Source organism: Rana temporaria, chromosome 2, assembly GCF_905171775.1.
Source record: "Rana temporaria chromosome 2, aRanTem1.1, whole genome shotgun sequence".
Taxonomy (NCBI): Eukaryota; Metazoa; Chordata; class Amphibia; order Anura; family Ranidae; genus Rana; species Rana temporaria.
This window is the reverse complement of record NC_053490.1, coordinates 141,779,800-141,800,495: the sequence shown is the minus strand read 5'-3', so window position 1 is coordinate 141,800,495 and position 20,696 is coordinate 141,779,800. Positions and strand designations below refer to the sequence as shown.

The 20,696-nt window shown below is 40.8% G+C and overlaps 1 protein-coding gene across 1 annotated transcript in view; it reads left to right on the top strand.

Moving 5' to 3' along the window:
- Positions 1-17,883, top strand: part of ITM2B (integral membrane protein 2B) — a 52,421-nt gene extending 34,538 nt beyond the window's left edge. The window contains exons 3-6 of the mRNA XM_040341236.1: positions 66-269; positions 5,254-5,364; positions 8,185-8,335; positions 15,320-17,883. Coding sequence (XP_040197170.1) covers positions 66-269; positions 5,254-5,364; positions 8,185-8,335; positions 15,320-15,405 — 552 coding nt within the window. The 3' untranslated portion in view covers positions 15,406-17,883. The remainder of the gene's footprint in view (positions 1-65; positions 270-5,253; positions 5,365-8,184; positions 8,336-15,319) is intronic.
- Positions 17,884-20,696: the final 2,813 nt, after the last annotated feature.

Here is a 20,696-nt window from a genome sequence, read left to right as displayed (position 1 = left end):
TAGCAATGTTTATCTCCCTTTGTTTTTAATTTATCTTTTTATTTTTATTTTCTCCTCTTTAATAGCGTGGAGTTTACTTCTGTGGAATAAGGTACACTGATGATGATATGACGCTTGCTGAGCCTTACGCAGACTCTTCCCGTATTCGATACCACTCATTTAAGGAGAGAATTCAGATTCTGGAAGATGAAGAAGTTGAACTGATCAATGTGCCCGTCCCAGAATTTGCTGATAGTGACCCTGCTGACATTGTACACGATTTTCACAGGGTAAGCTCTATTTTCTTATAACTTGAATGTGCTTTGATAGCTAGTTTAGGGACAGCAGTCACTTATAGTGTGTGTGTGTGTGTGTGTGTGTGTGTGTTCTGAGTAATTTTCTAGCAAAAAAAATATGATTTTTGCATGTAGGAGAGGAGTGCCAGAGTAGGCCCGGGTGATTAAAAACCCCAGAGATCCAAGAGGCCAGGGTTACTCCAATACCACTGTTGGGTGGACCTACCTGTTCAAATGTAATATAGATAGATCTCTATCTATCCTATCTATCTATCTCTCTATATATAAATGTATCTTAGACATCCTAGACAATAAAATGGCGGTCATTGCAACTTTTTACCTCGCACGGTATTTGCACAATAATTTTAAAACGCCTTTTCTTGGGGGGAAAACTTAGATGAATTAAAAAAATAACAAAACTGTAACGTTGGCCCAATTTTTTTGTATAATGTGAAAGATGATTTTAATACCAAGTAAATAGATACCTAACATGTCACCCTTTAAAATTGCGCACACTCATGGAATGGCGCCAAACTTCAGTACTTAATCTCCATAGGCAACGCTTACATTTTTTATTTTTTTTTTTTTTTTTTACAGGTTACCAGTTTAATATAGATTTTTTTTTTTTTTTTTTTTTTTATATCTATCTATCACTATCGCTTTTATTCCTATTACAAGGAATGTAAAAATCCCTTGTAATAGAAATCTATTGTGACAGGTCCTCTTTATGCAGAGATGCGGGGTCAATAAGACCCCACATCTCTCCTCCAGGCTGGAAGGCGTGAGATCATGAAAAAAAAGTTCACAGATCTCATGCCGACAGCCACGATTGCGGCTTTTACTTCCGGGTACTCGGGTGTGACGTCATAGAGATGACTAGTGACCATATGGTCACCAGCCATCTCTATGCTTCCCATCTGGCGCCGGCAGATCATTTGTCCGGGTCCCAGATGGCACGGGAGAGCCTGGAGAAGCAACGGATGGCGGCGGGAGGGGGATGTCTTCTCCTGTCGCCTATAAGAACGATCAAGCGGCGGAACTGCCGCCATGATCGTTCCTATAGTGCACTGAATCGCCAGCTGAAAATGGTGATATCTGAATGATGCCTGTAGCTGCAGGTATCCCCACTGAAAGTCCAGGATGTCATATGATGTCCTTGGGCTGGAGGTGGTTAAGGAAGATGCCTCTTCTAGTTGTATGTATTGTGCCCCCTCTTCCCTTTTTTTAATTTTATCTACTTTCTGCTGGGCTCTATGTCCATCTTATATTTATATTAGTTTTATAGACGCGCCCCCCCCCCCCCTCACATCGCTCCATAAAGAATTATAATCGAATAATCGAATTACTCCGAGTAACATCTTTCACATTATATTAAAAAAAAAATGGGGCTAACTTTAGTTTGCGTGTTTTAAAATATATATTTATATCTCTCATGAAACTGTCTCCGTCTCTTACTCCTCTGAATAGGACCGATATGGAAGTGGTTAATATTGTAATACATTTGGTGGGTTGTATAGTGCTCACTGCCTAACAATGCATATTGCACGCTCTCAAGTTCTGATAAGGGCATATGCTGATTAATGTTGATGCTTCATGTTTAAACTATAAACTTTGCTCAGTAATTCTAATTACTAGATAGAAAAAGCAGTACACCTTTGTACTCTGTTTACAGAATATCCTGTTTTACTTGTAATATCCTTTTGGCAACAGGAAGAAAAAAAATAACTGGTGTGCTCTTGGTTGTTGCAGCCATTATATATATATATATATATATATATATATATATATATATATATATATATATATATATATATATATATATATATATATATATATATATATATATATATATATATATATATATATATATATATTTTGGATCGTTTTAATTTTAGACAAATGACCAGACTTTGGACTTTTTAAGTAGTGACATACTAACAAAGTAAATCTGCATTAGAACCAAGTCCTGCATGTTCACCTTTTGAAACATGGAGCATACTTGGTTCGGTCTTGGGGCTGCTTTGTTGCCTCCAGCACAGAGTGCTTGAACATGTGCAGGGCACAATAAAATATCAAGGAATTCTGGAGCAACGTACAGTCCAAGTCCGAAAGCTGTCGTGGGTCATTATCCTCTCGGAGGACCCAAGCACATGCTAAAAGCACCCAAGAAAGACTTAGTTCTGGTCTGAACCTTGCATCTATGGAAAGAGCTGAAGCATGCTATATGGAGAAGGGCACCCTTTAAGTCTGAGATGGCTGGAGCAGTTTTCTCAAGAAATGAGCCTACCTACTTGTTGGCAGGTGCAAAAATGTCAGAGCAACAGAAATTGTTTGCAGTGTTGCCTCAAAAGGTTGTGGAACAAGATATTAGCAAATACCAATACAAATTTAATATTTTTAAAGTGGTTCTAAAAGGTTTTTTACTTTTGTGCATTATATGCATGGAGGTAAAAAAAAACTTCTGTTTGCAGCAGCCGCCCCCCAAATACTTTCCTGAGCCCCCTCTCGATCCAGCGATTGTCCACGAGAGGCTTGCCTGTCCAGGAACTCGCACTCCTGATTGGCTTTTGGCAACAGCGGGAGCCATTGGCTCATTGGCTGCAATTGACAGCAAGAGCCAATTAGGAGGGGGCCAAGCCGCTGCTCCTTGTGTGAATGGACACGGTGCAACGGCTCAGGCGCACACCTGCTTGGGTGCCCCTACAGCAAGCTGCTTGCTGTGGGGGCAGGCGTAAGGGACCAGGAGCGTCGGCATGGGACCCAAAAAGAGGAGTATCTGGGCTGCTCTGTGCAAAAACATTGCACTGAGTAGGCAAGTATAACATGTTTGGTGTGAAACTAAAAAAGCTTTAGTATCACTTTAATATGTTGCACCTTTATGAATCCATAAATGTAGTGGCTTCAGACCATACGGGGGGGGGGGGTTAATTGGCCTTATGCACACTGGGCTTAAACTCCTCTGCTTTTACAGGCATTTAGACATGTTTCACCTGTAAAAGCACTTCTGTGTTGATCAGTGTCCATGCACACACATGCATTTGGAGGCAGAAAAAAAACAGAGGAGCTGAAGAGCAGAAAAACACACTGAAAGCACCTAAAGGTTTCTAGACATGTTTAAATGAGTTTTAGCATCTATATTCCAATGGCCAAAATTCTTGCTCACTCTAACACTGTAAAGAAACAAAAAAAAAACAGCCCACTGTGCATATATAAATGTCCTGAGCAGCAAGTGGTTATACCAGGATCATGGGTAAGCTGGAGTACAGAATTCTTCTCGTAGGCACAGTAAAATAGATTGCGCTTTTACTGTATACACCTATATTGAGCTCTAATATATTAGTCAATGTCTGCTTAGTTACCGTTTTTCAATTTACAAAATCCAAAGGGAACGAACATAAGAAAAATCTAAATCGGATCAATATTTGGTGTCCCTATCCTTTTTGACTTCAAACCAGCATCAGTTCTTACACAGTCAGATTTTGTAGGATTAAACTTTGGTTGTATAATTAACCAATTATACCAAGCAGGGGCCAATCTTCATCAATTTCATATGTAGGTTTAAACGAACAGCTGTGCAGGTGGCTTAAAACTGGGTGAGGAATAGCCAAACTCTGCTACCAAGGTGAGATTTATACGGTTATACAGTTTCATGTCATAGGTCATACACCATGGCAAGACTAGGCACTGCAGAAAGACAGAAGTTATACTGCATCAGCCTCTCCAGGGCAAAGGTTTCAAAGCAGGCTGGGGTTTGAAGATGTGCTGTTCAAGCTCTTTTGCAGAAGCACAAAGAAACAGGCATTGTTGAGGACCGTTGCAGTGGTCAGCCAGGGTAACTTCATGCATTAGATGAAAGACGCATCGTGCTTCCCTTTCAACCTCCAGAACATGTCCAGTAGTGCCATCAACATAGAACTAGCGGAAACAAGTGGGACGTAGGTACACCCATCTACTGTCTGGAGAAGTCTGGCCAAATGTTGTCCTCATGGAATAATTGCAACCAAAAAGCCATACTCCTAACATGAAAATTTGGGCTAGGTGACGCGACTATACACGAAAACATAGGAACTGGGGTGTAGAAAATGGCAGCAGGAGCTCTGGACCGATAATTCAAAACATGATGTATTTTGGCTGTAGCAGGAGGCAGTTCCTTCACAGGATTGGAGAGCGGTACAATTGGTGTCTGCAGGCAACATGGAAGCATGGTGGAGGTTCCAAATGGAGTTGCAGATTTGGTCAGGATTGATGGTGTCCTCAATGCTGAGAAATACAGGCAGTTACTTATCCAACATACCATACCATCAGGGTGGTGTTTGGCCCCAAATTTATTTTGCAGCAGGATAACAACCCCAAACATACAGCCAATGTCATTAAGAACCATTTTCAGCATAAAGAACAAGTGATGGCTTGGCCCCCACAAAGCCCTGATGGCAACATGGAAAGTAAATGAACAGAAGAGCATTCCAAATCAATATTTGGTTAAACCACCCTTTGTCTTCAAATCGGCATTAATTGTAGGTACACTTGCACACAGTTTTTGAAGGAACTTGGCAGGTAGGATGTTCAACACGTCTTGGAGAACTAACCACAGATTTTCTATGGGTGTAGATTGCCCCAAATCCTTGCAATATTTGGCTGCACCAGAAGGCAGTTTGCCCTGATCTCAACATCCTTGAATCTGTCTGGGATTACATGGAGACATGTCCTTCAAAAGCTGGGTGCAAGTATACCTAGAATAATTTATGCTGTTTTTGAAGGCAAAGGATGGCCATACCAAATATTGATTTGATTTCTAAATCTCTTCTGTTCATTTACTTTCCATTTTATTAATTGATAAAAAAAAAAATGAAACACTATTTCTCAAAGAATTCTTAATTTTACAGTATTTGTTTTTCACACCTGCCTAAAACTTTTGTACTGTATGTCTGATGCCCTGAATATAGACATAAACTATTCCTATTTTTTTTTCCCCTCACAGAAACTCACTGCTTACCTTGATCTCAGCCTGAACAAATGCTATGTTATCCCTCTGAACACATCAATTGTTATGCCCCCAAAGAATTTCTTAGAGCTGCTCATCAACATCAAGGTATGTTCTAGTATGTTTGGCTGACAGAGTAAATAGTATGTGAAAAAATGTGTATTCTTACAGGGCCTATGATACACAGCTCGGTGCCTAACAGACTCCCACTTTTCAAAAAACACAAGACCAGAGGTATTGTTTCCTCTACAAAATGCAGAGGAAACAGAAAAAAGCTGCTGTTTTAAAATAGATTCAAATGTAAAAAAGTATTCTTAACGCACAGTTAAAGGAAATATCCACCTTAATGCAAAATAGAAAACAGCGCTGGTGTTAAATGTAAGGTGACTAACACCATATAATATAAATAAACAGATATTCAGTCCCAGGTGTTTTGAGGACAGTTTTCTCGTAGATACAATGTCCAAAAAAGGTGATTGAGGAGATTGTGCACCATCCACCGCACTCGCAATCCACCACATGTTGTAAAAACAGTCCCTGCAGGGGTTCAAACTCACCAGAGATTCAAACAAAGCAAGCCTTTCACAATAATCCAAGATATATCTATGAAGACTGCTGTCATTTCCGTCTTATAGGGGAATCACTTCTTATAGGATCAACCTCCGATGTAATAAATAAACACAAAAAATGCCAACATAGCGTGATTCTGTTTAATACTCATCCCTTCCATCAGGCACCCCCCGTATATTATACGTACACAGAGTAAAATAAAATTGAGCAGAGTAAAATCACTTCACCCGATCCTTTGCATAGAAGCAGCGTGCTTGACCACAGTTCCCAGCTGATATACAGGTGGAATGCCTCCTTCCCGGATCCCTTAGTGAAGTGAAAGTGTCATGTCCGGTTAAAGCGTAAAGCTGTAACCCTTACTAGTTTTGTCGTTCGTGCGACTTCTACGGAGGGTATAGCTACACTCACGTCTAGACCAGATTTAAATCATCTCCCATCATCCGTCCGACGGCCAATTGGAACACCAAGAGGCGTTCCTACAGGCGCTCGCCCATCAGCCAATCGGAACACAGGGGGCGTTCCCACGAGTGCACGTCGCGCCGTCCCGTATTGACGATCTATTCATATGCTTCCAGGCTTATGTAGATCGGGATGAGGTGACACAAAGCTGCTGCACACAGCGTTCAGCCGTTCACCCTCAGTGAGGGAAAATCTCAGGTGGCAAATTAACCCCTCACGTGCTTCAATGCAACAATCGGGGTGAAGGGCAGATATATTACAATACAATTAGTACTACAATAATAGCCTGCATTCCCCTAGAATGGTACACTCCAGGTGAATGGTTGCATATAAATGCACATTTTGAAACCTTGGGCATACAAACATTGTGGTATATTAAAAGCTGAACCAGCTGTTTTTGTTTTATGGCCACAAAATCTCAAGAGTGCAAACGTGCATACTTTAGAACACAGGTGTCAAACACAAGGCCCGCGGGCCGAATTCGGCCCTTCAGGCCATTTCATGTGGCCCTCGCACCCCTACTTTCTGCTTTCGAGCAATGCATCCAGCTTCTTCCCAGCAGCAGCATAAGGAAAGGGGGGTGCACTGTGATGTAAGGGAGAGTGGGGGACTCAACTTCTGATGGTGGGGTGGCTCTTGACATCTAATGTAAGGGGAGGGGATGCGTTGGACATCTAATCTTACAGATACAAGCGGCCCTTTTGAGAACAATCATAATGCTGATGTGGCCCACGATGAAATGGAGTTTGAAATCCCTGCTTTGGAACTATATATGAAGCAATATACATAATAAATAAATAAATAAATATATATATATATATATATATATATATATATATATATATATATATATATATATATATATATATATATATATATATATATATATATATATATATAAATTACATAAAAGGGAAATGACACTATATTAAATATTTAAAAACATTAATGCAATACACCTAATAGAGTTCTAATACATTAGCAAATAACAGTATATATGTGCATAACATTAAAAATCCCACAATCAGTTTAAAAATCACTAATAAAACAATTTTATATCCAGATCGACATTTAACCCCCTAGGCGATAGTGTCGACGGAAAAAATCCATTGAGTCTCCCTTTTAGAGCGATCACGAACCAAATTAGACCCTCTCCACTCAGGCTTGAGATGGTCTATACCCCAAAATTTCAAACCCCTAGGGGTTTTATTATGGAATAATTTAAAATGTAAGGACACATTGTGAGCCATTCAGAATGTTAACGACCTGTTCTGCGATCCTAATTTTCATTTTTCGCTTAGTGAGTAAATAGTATGATTACTACTGTGAAATAGACTTTTGTTTAGATTTCTTGCAATGTTGATGTCAAATTTGTATGCTGTTAAAAACTACAACCCCTTTGCTGTAGGCAGGTAGAAACAAGTTCACACTGTTGGATAACGTCTGCATAGCTTGGTATAAAGCCTGTCACTCCAGGGCGCCCTTGAACAAATGGCTACATGCAGTATGCGACTGCTGGTAAACGCACCCCAGTGGCTTATTGAGGTCTGCGTTACATGTGGTATATTCGAAGAGCCTTCTCTTGCAGGCTTTCTTCTAAAAATGCTGGCTGCGTGGATGGTACACTAACTGACTTATAGCTTTTAAATGTGAACTGGAACAAGTGTGCAGATCAGGAAAGTTGGAGTAAAGTCAGATCACTATCTGCATATTCATTTCATGTCCGTGACTAATGAAGCCAAGAGGGGCTAGTGTTTTCAGAAGCAGCCTTGATTCTTTTAATAGCAGGTTTCCTTGAACATCTTTGTGCAGTTTACAATAATTTCTAAAAAACCACTATGGAAGATTAAATCGGTATTGCATATATAAAACACTTCTGAAAAATCTTTCCAATTTTAGGCTGGAACATACCTTCCCCAGTCCTACCTAATTCATGAACAGATGGTGGTCACAGATCGCATTGAGAATGTAGACCAGCTGGGTGTCTTTATTCGCCGCCTCTGCCAGGACAAGGAGACCTACAAACTTCAGCGCAGAGAGCCAGTTCGAGGTAACTTTTTTTTTTTTTTTTTTTTTCTACCTAGCTTTATCGGAATGTATATACAAAGGTAAAACTCTGTAAATGGTTTCCTAATCGCTTAATAACAACGTCTGCCCCGGAAGAATTTACCCCCTTCCTGACCAGGCCATTTTTTGCGATACGGCGCTTTAAAGAGGAAGTAAAGCCTAAAAAAATAACTGCAAGACACAGGCATAATGAGCTATTGTGCATAGCATACTAGCTCATTATGTAATGCTCGCCTCCGATCGAAACCCCCGTAGCCTTCTTCATACACCCCCCGGCGGCCGACATCTTTCCTTGGCGTTACTTCCGGGTATCGCGGCTCTGGCGCTGTGATTGGCCAGAGCCGCAATGACGTCACTGGCACATGCGCGTGGGAGCCGCCATTCATGGCACGGGCTCCTTTAGGAACAACATGATCGCTGTTGCTAAAGTGCACCTGCGCCGTCAACGGCACATGCATTTTAGACATCGACGCCCGTTTTTTCTGTAAATATCTCCTAAACCTTGAAGGTTTTGTAGATATTTCGAGCACCTACGTTTAAGCCTTAATCTAGGCTTACCTGTAGGTAAAAGTGGTTGTAAAGGGTTTACAATCATTTAAACTGAAAATTGTGTGGTCGTACAACGTTTTACCCAAACAAAAATTATGTATTTTTTTTGTGGTATTTGATCACCTTGGCGGTTTTTATTTTTTGCCCTATAAACAGAGCATCAATTTTGAAAAAAATAAATATTTATTTTGTACTTTTTGCTATAATATCCTAAACAAATTTCTTCATCAGTTTAGGCCGTTATATATTCTTCGATTTATATTTTTGGTAAACAAAATCGCAATAAGCATAAATTGATTGGTTTGCGCAAAAGTTATAGGATAGATTAATGGCATTTTTATTAAGATTTTATAATCATATATATATTTATTTTTTTTTTACTAGTAATGGCGGTGATCTGCTGATTTTATCGGGACTGCAATGTTGCGATGGACACCTTTGGCACTTTTTTGGGACTATTGACCTTTATACAGCGATCTAAAGCTAAAAATAGCCACTGATTACTGTATAAATGTCACTGGCAGGGAAAGGGCTAACACTAGGGGGCGATCAAGGGGTTAACTGTTCCCTAGGTGTGTTCTAACTGTGGGGGGGCTGACTAGGGGAGAAGACTGATCAGTGTTCCTCGTTCCTTGGTAGGAACACGCTGTCTGTGTCTCCTTCCCTGAGAGAACCGGGATTTGTGCGTTTACACACACACACACACACACACACACACACACACACACACCCTGGTTCTTGCTCTGTCAGGAGCGATCACAGGTGCCCGGCGGTCATTGCGCCCACCAGGCAAGCTCGTCTGCTCTGGGGACACGCTGCTATATTGTCTTAAAAGAGCTGCCGTACAGCTACGACTGCTCACACGGCAGTGCCGCGGTGGAACTGCGGCGGCTGGCCTGGAACCGGTTAAGGGACACAGGCTGAAGTATTGAGGTACATTGGGTTATGCGGCTGCCTTCAAGACATTAAACATTTGCAAAGGTGAAAAGGGAAGCTCAGTATAACCCCCCTACTTCCAGCAATCTTCAGTGTTGTCCTTAAAGCGGTGGTTCCCCTAAAAATAAAATGTTAACATTGCCTTTCCCAAATAAATTACGATTAGAATCGGCCGGTTTTATTAAAAAAAAAAGGTCCGTACATACCGTTTGTTAGATTCGTTCCCACCGCCACTTCCGGGTACGATGCTGGCGGTGGGCGTTCCTAATTGATGGACAGGCATCCGACCGACGCATACATCACGTCACGAGATGCCGAAAGAAGCCGAACGTCGGTGCGGCTCTATACGGCGCATGCGCACCGACGTTCGGCTTCTTTCGGCATCTCGTGACGCGATGTATGCGTCGGTCGGATGCCTGTCCATCAATTAGGAACGCCCACCGCCAGCATCGTACCCGGAAGTGGCGGTGGGAACGAATCTAACAAACGGTATGTACGGACCTTTTTTTTTTTTTTTTTTTTAATAAAACCGGCCGATTCTAATCGTAATTTATTTGGGAAAGGCAATGTTAACATTTTATTTTTAGGGGAACCACCGCTTTAAGGGGCCTGACACTGATGGCCCAGATCACTGTTCCCTGTCATTACTGTAGCACCCCTTCTTTAGCCCAGCATGGGCAAACTCCTTCTCTGTTTCTAATCTAGGGAGGTATTCTCTGCTACTTCCCTACTGGATCCTGTCTTGTACAGTGATTGGCTTAATCCAGATAAAGTCTTTGATGAAGAAGGGTTCCTAGAAGTGGACTGTCCCCAAGGTGGACACAACTATCTCCCATCTTGGGATTCTAACTGTTGTGAATATCCCTGTGTTTTAAATACCTGGTGGATAAATAGCTAGCATTATATTCTAAGACCTTCTTCTCCCCTACCCTGCCCTTCAGCCTGTCATTGTGACCATGTCCATTTCCCAGACTTCAGCCATCTGATGGAAGATCATTTCCTGGGATCCTTGATCTATCCTTTTAGATCCTGGATATATCCAAATAAATCATTCTGTCCTCCAGCAGCTGGAGCTCATGCCTGTGGATCTTCTTTCTTTCTTCTTCCCCAGCCAATAGATTGACGGCCAGTGGTTTTGTTATCCTGACTGTACGTCATATCCAATCACAGCAGGTCACATGACAGTTGTGTATTCAATGAATGGCATGAAAGAGAGAGAGCCATCCATTATATAACTCTGTTGCTAGCTGTGATTGGTCAGTGTGATCACATGGTAGACAGGGCCAGTCACAGCCCACTTGTGTACTATGTAAATGGCTCTGGCCAAACACCACTTATCAAAACAGACTGAATAAATCAGTTTTATTCAGTAAAATGCTTGCTTATCCCAACGTAATGCACTGCTATATATGTGTAGAAATCCTATCCCTGTATATTTTCACTAAGATACCTGACCAACAGTCTTTTAATACTATCCATACTTCCTGCCGACACCACTGATTGTGGAAGATCGTTCCACATCCTTATTGGCCTTTCAGTGAAAAAACCCCTAAGTAGATTTAAGGTTAAACCGCTTCTTTTCCAGTCTCATCTTGTGGCCCCATGTCCTCTTGCACTCCCTGACACTGAAAAGTGTCATACTTATACAAATCTCTCAGTGATCCCAGCATAACTCTATTATCTCCTCTTCTGCAGGGAGAACAAATTTAGCACTTGTATTCGTTCCTCGTAATTGCGGTCCTCCAGTCCCCATATTTAATTTAGTTGCCCTTCTCTGGTCTGGAAGCCCCTAGGGGTTCTCCTCCTTATGAGTAATTTGCATTTCTATAAAAAAAATTTTTTTTTGGCATTTATCAATGAAATGTCACTGGTCCCCAAAAAGTGTAATTTTGGGGTTAGATTTGTCTGCCGCAATGTCTTTACCGCAGATCGCCTCTATTACTAGTAAAAACAATAAAAGTCCCTAAATCTATGCCATAGTTGGTAGACGCGATAACGTGCGCAAACCAAACAATATACGCCTAAAAATTAAAACCGCAGTTCTGATCGAATACAACCAAAAGGAAGCTTTATTTGTGGGGGGAAAAAAGGACGTCAATTTTGTTTGGATACAATGTCGCACGACCGCGAAATTGCCAGTTAAAGCGACGCAGCGCAAAAAAATGGCCTGGTCATTAAGGCGGCAGATCCTTCCGGTCCTTAAAGTGGTTTTAAATGCCGTACAACCACTTTACCTACAGGTAAGCCTATATTAAGGCTTACCTGTAGGTGCTGGAAAGATCTACTAAACCTCCACGGTTTAGGCGATATTTACAATAAAGCCATGCGCCAATGTCTTCAGCGCATGCACACTTTAGAAAGGACAAGTTTGTGCCGTTTCTAAAGGGGTTATGCTGTGACTGGCAGCTCCCGCCCGCATGTTTTAATATTTTTATTAAGTTTCCGTGATAGAAACACTAGAGGCGGACTCTTTTCCAGCCATGAATCCTACACTGAGATTGATCAAAAAAAACTGGCAGGCAAGCAAGGTAGCGCTGGGGTATAAGAGTATTCCCCACTCTGCGATAATAAAAACTTGCAGGAGATTGTAAAGATGGGTAAAATAGAAAGAGTGGGAAAGGCTGGGAATAACTAGAGTAGACCAACTTTATTCAGATGAGACACTGAAATCATTTGCAGTATTAAAAGAATACGCCTTACCAAACTCCCTATTCTATACCTATCTGCAGGTAAGACATGCCCTCCAGGTGCAATTTACGATGGGCCTGGTAAGAGGACAAAAAATCCCCCTGCTTCAACGCCTAATTAAAGCTGAGAGCTCCAAGGGAATTATTTCAGATCTCTATGCAAAAATCAGTGAAGGGTTTCTAGGGGGAGAAAGACTGGTAAAAAACAAACAGAGGTGGGAGGTGGATGTAGGCCAAATTACAACTGTACAATGGGAACAGATTCTCGCGGCAGGGAACTTGGTGTCGCTCGCCCCGTCGCAAAAAGTCTCCCATTTATTTTTATTTTATAGAGTTTACTACACGCCAAAGAGGTTACATAAGTTTGGTAGGAAAGCAGACGATAAATGCCCCAGATGCCAAAACACAGGTGACTTAATACATATGTAATTTTGGGCACCTCCACATCATAAGTATTGGGGCAAAGTAATAGAGCTCATAAACACCACCTTTGGGATGGATTTGGAGCTGGAGGCATTGGTCTGTCTGCTGGGATGTGTAGATGAGAGATTTGAGCTAAGAGGCAGCAGGGTAGCAGCTTTAAGGTGCTTGTTCCAAGCTAGAAAACTGATCACACAAAAGTGGCAGTCAGAAAATGCGCCTACATCAGCAGAATGAGAAAATGTGATAAACGCCACAGTATGGAAAGAAAAAGTAACCCTAACTAGACAAGGTAACTTCAATAAATTTAAAACGATGTGGGAGCCCTGGTTGAGAAAAATGGGTTGTCCGCCATAAGTAGAGAAGGGGAATAAAGGTGGGCCATTGGGGCAAGCCAAGAGTGAAACAAAGAGATAAATAGAGTGAGGGGCAGGAATTCCCCAGTGTTAAAATGCAAGCTAAGGGAAAAGCGCTAACAGTAAAATGCAGTTTAAAGGTTTAGGTGCGTATTTTGGATATAAACTAGAAGGGGGGAGGGAAGGGACTTGGATATTAGTAGTAATAAAGAAGCGTATTATGTAAGGATATATGTTATGCAAAATGTTTTTTATGTCTTTTTTTTTTTGTACGGAACAAAATAATGAATACTCGAATTAAAAAAAAAAAAAAGTTTTGAGAATATGACAAGCCATGGTTTGCCCACGCAGGGGTAATATAGAACAAGCACATTAAAAAAAATTATACAGTGGGGCAAAAGTGTTTAGTCAGCCACCAATTGTGCAAGTTCTCCTACTTAAAAAGGTGAGAGGCCTGTAATTGTCATCATATGTATAACTTAACTATGAGAGACAAAACGTGGAAACAAATCAAGACAATCACATTGTCTGTCTGATTTGGAAATAATTTATTTGCAAATTATGGTGGAAAATAAGTATTTGGTCACCTACAAACAAGCAAGATTTCTTGCTCTAACAGACCTGTATCTTCAAGTGGCTCCCCTGTCCTCCACTCATTACCTGTATTAATGGCACCTGTTTGAACTTGTTATCAGTAAAAAAGACACCTGTCCACATCCTCAGTCACACTCCAAACTCCACTATGGTGAAGACCAAAGAGCTGTCGAAGGACACCAGAAACAAAATTGTAGACCAGCACCAGGCTGGGAAGACTGAATCTGCAATAGGCAAGCAGCTTGGTGTGAAGAAATCAACTGTGGGAGCAATAATTAGAAAATTGAAGACATACAAGACCACTGATAATCTCCCTCGATCTGGGGCTCCACGCAAGATCTCACCCTGTGGGGTCAAAATGATCACAGAAACGGTGAGCAAAAATCCAAGAACCACACGGGGGGACATAGTGAATGACCTGCAGAGAGCTGGGACTAACGTAACAAAGGCTACCATCAGTAACGCACTACGCCACCAGGGACTCGGATCCTGCAGTGCCAGACGTGTCCCCCCCCCTACATGTTCGGGCCCATCTGAGGTTTGCTAGAGAGCATTTGGATGATACAGAAGAGGATTGGGAGAATGTCATATGGTCAGTAGAAACACAACTTGTTGTGTTTGGGGGATAGAAAATTCTGAGTTGCAACCAAAGAACACCATACCTACTGTGAAGCATGGGGGTGGCAACATCATGCTTTTGGCTGTTTCTCTGCAACGGGAACGAGCCGACTGATCTGTGTACATGAGAGAATGAATGGGGCCATGTATCGTGAGATTTTGAGTGCAAACCTCCTCCCATCAGCAAGGGTATTGAAGATGAAACATGGCTGGGTCTTTCAGCATGACAATGATCCCAAACACATTGCTTGGGCAGCGAAGGAGTGGCTTCGTAAGAAGCATTTCAAGGTCCTTGAGTGGCCTAGCCAGTCTCCAGATCTCAACCCCATAGAAAACCTTTGGAGGGAGTAGAAAGTCTGTGTTGCCCAGCGACATCAGTGCTCTAGAGGAGATCTGCATGGAGGAATGGGCCAACACAACAGTGTGACAACCTTGTGAAGACTTAGAGAAAACATTTGACCTCTGTCATTGCCAACAAAGTATATATAACAAAGTATTGAGATTAACTTTTGATATTGACCAAATGCCTATTTTCCACCATAATTTTGCAAATAAATTATTTCCAAATCGGACAATGTGACTGTCTGGATTTGTTTCCACATTGTGTCTCTCATAGTTGAGGTATACCTATGATGACAATTACAGGCCTCTCATCTTTTTAAGTGGGAGAACTTGCACAATTGGTGGCTGACTCAATCATTCTACATACAGTGGGGCAAAAAAGCATTAACAACTGTATCAGAACTGCAATTTTCAAACAAAGATATTTTAATTGAAAGGTTTTTTTTTTTTTTTTTCTTTTCACAGGGAGACAGAAACGGGATCTTCAGGGCTGCTTCAGAATTAATCACTTTGAAAACAAATTTGCGGTGCAAACAATGATTTGCCACTAAAAGTTACTTGGATACATTGTCAGCCGTTTCTCAACAGTATAGCCCTGTCCTTTTGTGTGTAGTTATTACTTTAAGGGAAGGTTTTGTTATTAGTGGCCAGACCTTTGCACAGTAAATTCACTTTCATCTCATTTGATTTTCATCAACATGTTTGTTTTATTTTTCCATTTTCTTCAACTACTAAGTGTGATATTTTATATTTAAATATATGGAAATTGTCATTTAAATAAGAGATGCTAGACGAATTTTCATTCCTGCTGATTTAGTGTAAGACTTTTTAAAAACTTTTTACATAGAAACGTCACTGCATTTACTATATATACTGCACTGTTACTCCATAACAACGCTTAAAGAAGCTAAACAAACTATATGCATTCATTTGCGTCAAGCCTGTTAATAATGCATGTTCATTCACCTAAAATAGACCCCCACTCCTCCCATATATGTATACATATTTTCTGGAAAGCTCAGGACTAACTAAAGTCATTGTTGGTAATATGGATAAAGAATATAAAAACAAATATGATCGGCTTTAGTGATCAGTGGCACTTCCACTGCTGATGACCCACAGCTGGAAATGCTTTCTGTAGTTTGAATTTGAAAGTCTTTCAGCTCTGTTAAACTTTCAAATAGAAGTGCTGCCTGAAGGGCAAACATGACAAGGTGCTGGCTTCAACCTTTGTTGGCCAAGGAGAACTCATCCTTTTGTGTGCTCCTCTGACCCGTTGTCTTTCACCTGAACTTCCCTGACTTCTTGGCTAAGCTGCATCACAAGTTCATTCTTGTCCAGTGGATATGGCCAAAAGAGCACTCATTAAACTAGGAGAGAGCGAGTGGTGCTTGGCCTAGAAATCAGGGGAATGGAGGCCTTGGTAACCAAGTGAAACGGGTCAGAGGAGTTCCAACATGCTAATTTAACGCACACGTTCTTGTAGAAATGGTTGTGCATCTAAGTGGGTGCTGTAGCAACCAACACAACTGTGTCAAAGCAAAACATTTTTACCAGCACACCAAGGAACTCCAGAGTGGGATCCAAAGCGTTAATCCGCGATCACATCGGTACAGCAGATGGCAACGTTTCGGAGCCATGCAGGACCCCTTCATCAGGCATGTGACCAACAAGGCAGAGGGACATACAGGAATGGTTGGACATTACACTAGTAGCGTCTTTCATGTGTGATCTTAGGCGGTATTTTTACTTTGGAAGGTTTCAAATTACTGACCGGCTCATTTTAACAGGGTGCCTCCTTCTGTTTTAAGTTTTTTTATTTTGACCAATTTGATTATTTTTGGCATTTGAAGGAAGAACTTCTGTTTATTAATACATGCAGCATGTATTTTCATGGGAGGATAGAAGGGTGTGCTTGGTTGCTGTGAAAAACCGTTCTTCATACACAATACAAAAGTACCCAAATTACCTGTTTTAAATTTTCTTGGGGGAAAAAAATGGAGGCCAATTTGTGGCTTTCAGCAACAGTTTGACTTTTATGCACTTTGAATAAAGAGGCCCATCGTGGCTGTCAAGACCTGAGGGAGAACTGCATTTTGTTGGTCCTGCAAGGACTGCTCAGCTTGATGAAGTCTCCTATGCAGAATAGCCACTAAAACACACGAGTTGCATTTTAAACAAGGCACTTATCAAGTGGGAGAATTTACAAATGAATGTATGTTCTCTCATGTATGTAAATTAGAATAAGGATATTATGAGGTTTGCTGTCATTTGGCTTGTATAACAGTAATGGCTGGAGTCTCTCCTTAAATTGACAAAGGCAGGCTTATACCTTCTGCAAGCTGACTAATGTATGGCTGGATGGATACTGCTCAGTACAGCCTGGCAGAATGTATCTTCTTTTTTTTTTTCATTTAGTTTTTAAACCCTGTGTTGTGCAGAGCACGTCTGGGGGAACACATTGAGCAACCTGCTTATTTTACAGAATGGAGGTTATGAGGAATCAAAACTGGAATGACCTCATCAGAATCTCGTATAGCTGGTAAAGATGATGAGATATGGGATCCATTAAGCTTAAATGTTGCGTTTTTGCTGAAAATGCCATTGTATGTAAATATTTAGGACACTGTCTCTGTGCATATAGGCGTACAAATACTTATGGGAGCATTTGTGTACATACATATAGACATACATGCTTTATGGAAAATATTATGGTCTTGGCATTTGCATTGCACCTTTTGAAGATGTCTGTGTTGGTAAGTAACCTGACCTCCAGCTTTATTCCATTGGAAAGCCTTTGCAGGTGTGCATTTCTAACTACTACGAAAAGGCAATTCTTCTTTTTTTTCTGTGTTACTGTTTTTGTTTTTAAGCTTTTTCTTAAATCTGTTTTTAACTGGTTGATGGTTTGCTATGCCCTCTTATTTTAAAAACAGGAGTGTCAATAAAAAAAATTGGATGGTAACATGTGTTACTAATTTGTATATAATTGTACTTGTAAAGGAATAAAACTTATACCACATGTTTAACTGTTAGTCTTGTGTTTATTATTTGGTTTAGTTTTGTGTTATTTGTATTTAATAAAAATAAACCTGTACAGGTGTTGACCTCCTAGTATATTAGACTGGCTGTTGGGGCTCATTCACATGAGTGGCGAGTGGATGGTAAAGCAGATGCTTAAGAGTTTATCACCCCCGTTTTCCCATCTTAGGCTGGGTTCACACTACTACACTACTTTCATCCTACTTTGCTCTGCTACATCGGTCCTACATTGATCCTACATCCATCCTACTTTCATGAACAGGATACTACTTTGATCCGACTTTGTGATAGTCTGACTTGTTCTTTGACCAATCAAAACAAGTGAGATAAATTCCTTTTACTGCTGCTGTAATCACAAGTCGGATGTCAAAAGTCGGATGGTTAGGACAAGGCTCCTACTTTGGTCCAACTTCAATGATATTCAATGGGCTGAAGTAGGATCAATGTAGGACCAAAGTAGTACAGGGAGCATTTTCAAAGTCGGACCGACTTGTGTAGGACCAGTTAAGACAGCTCTCATAGGGAAACATTGATTTTCACACGTCATGCTACATGAGCTCCCAATGTAGGACCGTTGTCGGACAAGTGTGAACCCAGCCTAAACAAGGACCTGCAGCTACTCAGGACTTTACACATGCTACTGTCAGCAGACAGTACTATTGCAGAACCTGACCCATTCAAGCAATGTGACCAAGCTGCAACTACATCCAATGTACTTGGCTGCAGTTTATTTTTTTCAGTGTTGGAATAGGTGTTGAGGTGAACATTGCTTCCTAGCCACCTGTCGAACATCCTCTGATAAAAACAATCCACTGTGGATTTTTGTTTGTTTTTGAGTTGTTACATGTGAAATCTTTGGATGTTGGATGTCAGCTAGGCAGCTAGCATGTTTAAAGGATAAGTTCACATTTTGACAAAAAATGCAAATTTTTCTTCCTTTTTTTTGCGGGTAAAATAATGCATTTTAGAATTTTTTTTTTTTTTTGTAGGAGCCAGGAAAGCATTGCTCCAGTTATCAGCAGATTGCTGAAAGAAAGGCGATGTGATCACCATGTCATTGAGCCCAAGGTACTGGCTACATCCGTGCGATATAGAACAAACAATATTCCCCCTAGGATGGGACTTTAAAAGCCAGACACTGGGATATACGTAGAAATGGCATTTATTAAAATAGTCATTTTTCTATGCATATCCCAGTGTCTGGCTTTTAAAGTCCCATCCCAGGGGGAATATTGTTTGTTCTATCAGCAGATTGCTAATGCTATGCAGAGCCCAAAAAAATAAAAAATTACTTTGATACAATACAGACATGAGCATTTCCGTATCACAAACGTGAAATATCTAACAAGAAAAGTGACTAATGAAAGCATATGAAGTTCACATGGATAAAAAATGATTTTTTTTTTCCTTTTTTTTTTTTTCTTCTGTTAATTTTCTTCATCGTATATAAAACAGATTACATTAATATAAAACCTCTTTTCTTAGTAAACAATCTTTTCAATTACATACATTTGTTCAATTTCTTCCCCCCCCCCCCCCCCTTTCTTCTATATTATTTTTTATCAGAATACACCTCAAAGACATTACATCTTTTACCGTGCAAACACACTGTATGTAGATGTGCATTCAGAGAAACTCCATAACCCGGAGGCTACCGCATAAACAAGCTGGTCATGCTATTAATCTGTGAGTACTCTAGCAACGATTTATCACAAACATATTCTTCATTAATTAACCATCTTTTAGTATTACTTAGAAAATATGGTCAGAAATGATTGGTTAAAAAGCAATCATTTAATAGAACACTTATGATCAGCTGTCTATTACACCAATACTAATTTGATCCTTCAAAACCAATTAAAGGGGTTGCAAAGGCCCACCCTCCAAATGGGCCCCTCCAAGCCAGTGCCCCTCCCCCCCCGCCGGCCTGCTTACCCCCTCCAATTACTCCCTCCCCGAGTCCCCCTCCCACCCCCCACCACAATCCAAGCAGTGGTCAGTCAGCCAGAGCAGCTCAAGGATCAGCCCACCGAGGAGGAACAGGAAGTGAAAAACCCAGACAAAGGAAACAAAGAGAGCAAACACCCAGAGGGGAGATCGAAGAAAAAGGCAAGCGAATCAAAAACGCACTAGCCAGAAGGAACCCACCCAGAAAACAAAAAAAAAAAAACGAATCTTCACAACCCCCTCAATGAAAATTTGCCATGGCCTATTACCTTGCCAGCGTTGAGATTGTTTACAAGCGAACTACATTTATTATATCTGGTTTGTATTTCTTTTTTATAATGAGAAAAATTGCACTAACCAAAAAAATATAATAATAAAAAATTAAATCTTAGAAGGCTGCAATCGCGTGCAATTAACACAAATGTATGTAAAGGAAAAAAAGACTGCGCCAACATAAATTGTGAACAACAAGTCCATATAAGATAATGTAATTGATAAATTCAGGACAGACAACACCCTGGTGCACTTGTTATCCTTGTGAACCACCACCACACGGACTGCAGATTACCAGATGGAAAAAATATATATCGGCAATATACGAAATCCACAATGGGAAGGCACTGGGGTTATGGAGTCACAGCGTAGGGTTAGAGTCCAAATCACCAATGAGTGTCAGCTAATCCAGAATCCAGAGCGGGATGGATCAAAGGGTATGGAACCACAGCGCGGAATAGAAATCCTCAGAAGCCGTTATAAGTCGCCAATCCACAAATCATATGCAATAAAGGAGACCAGATCATAGCGCATAACGTATAAAACGGATTTAATAGAAACTTAAAAACCTACTTGCACA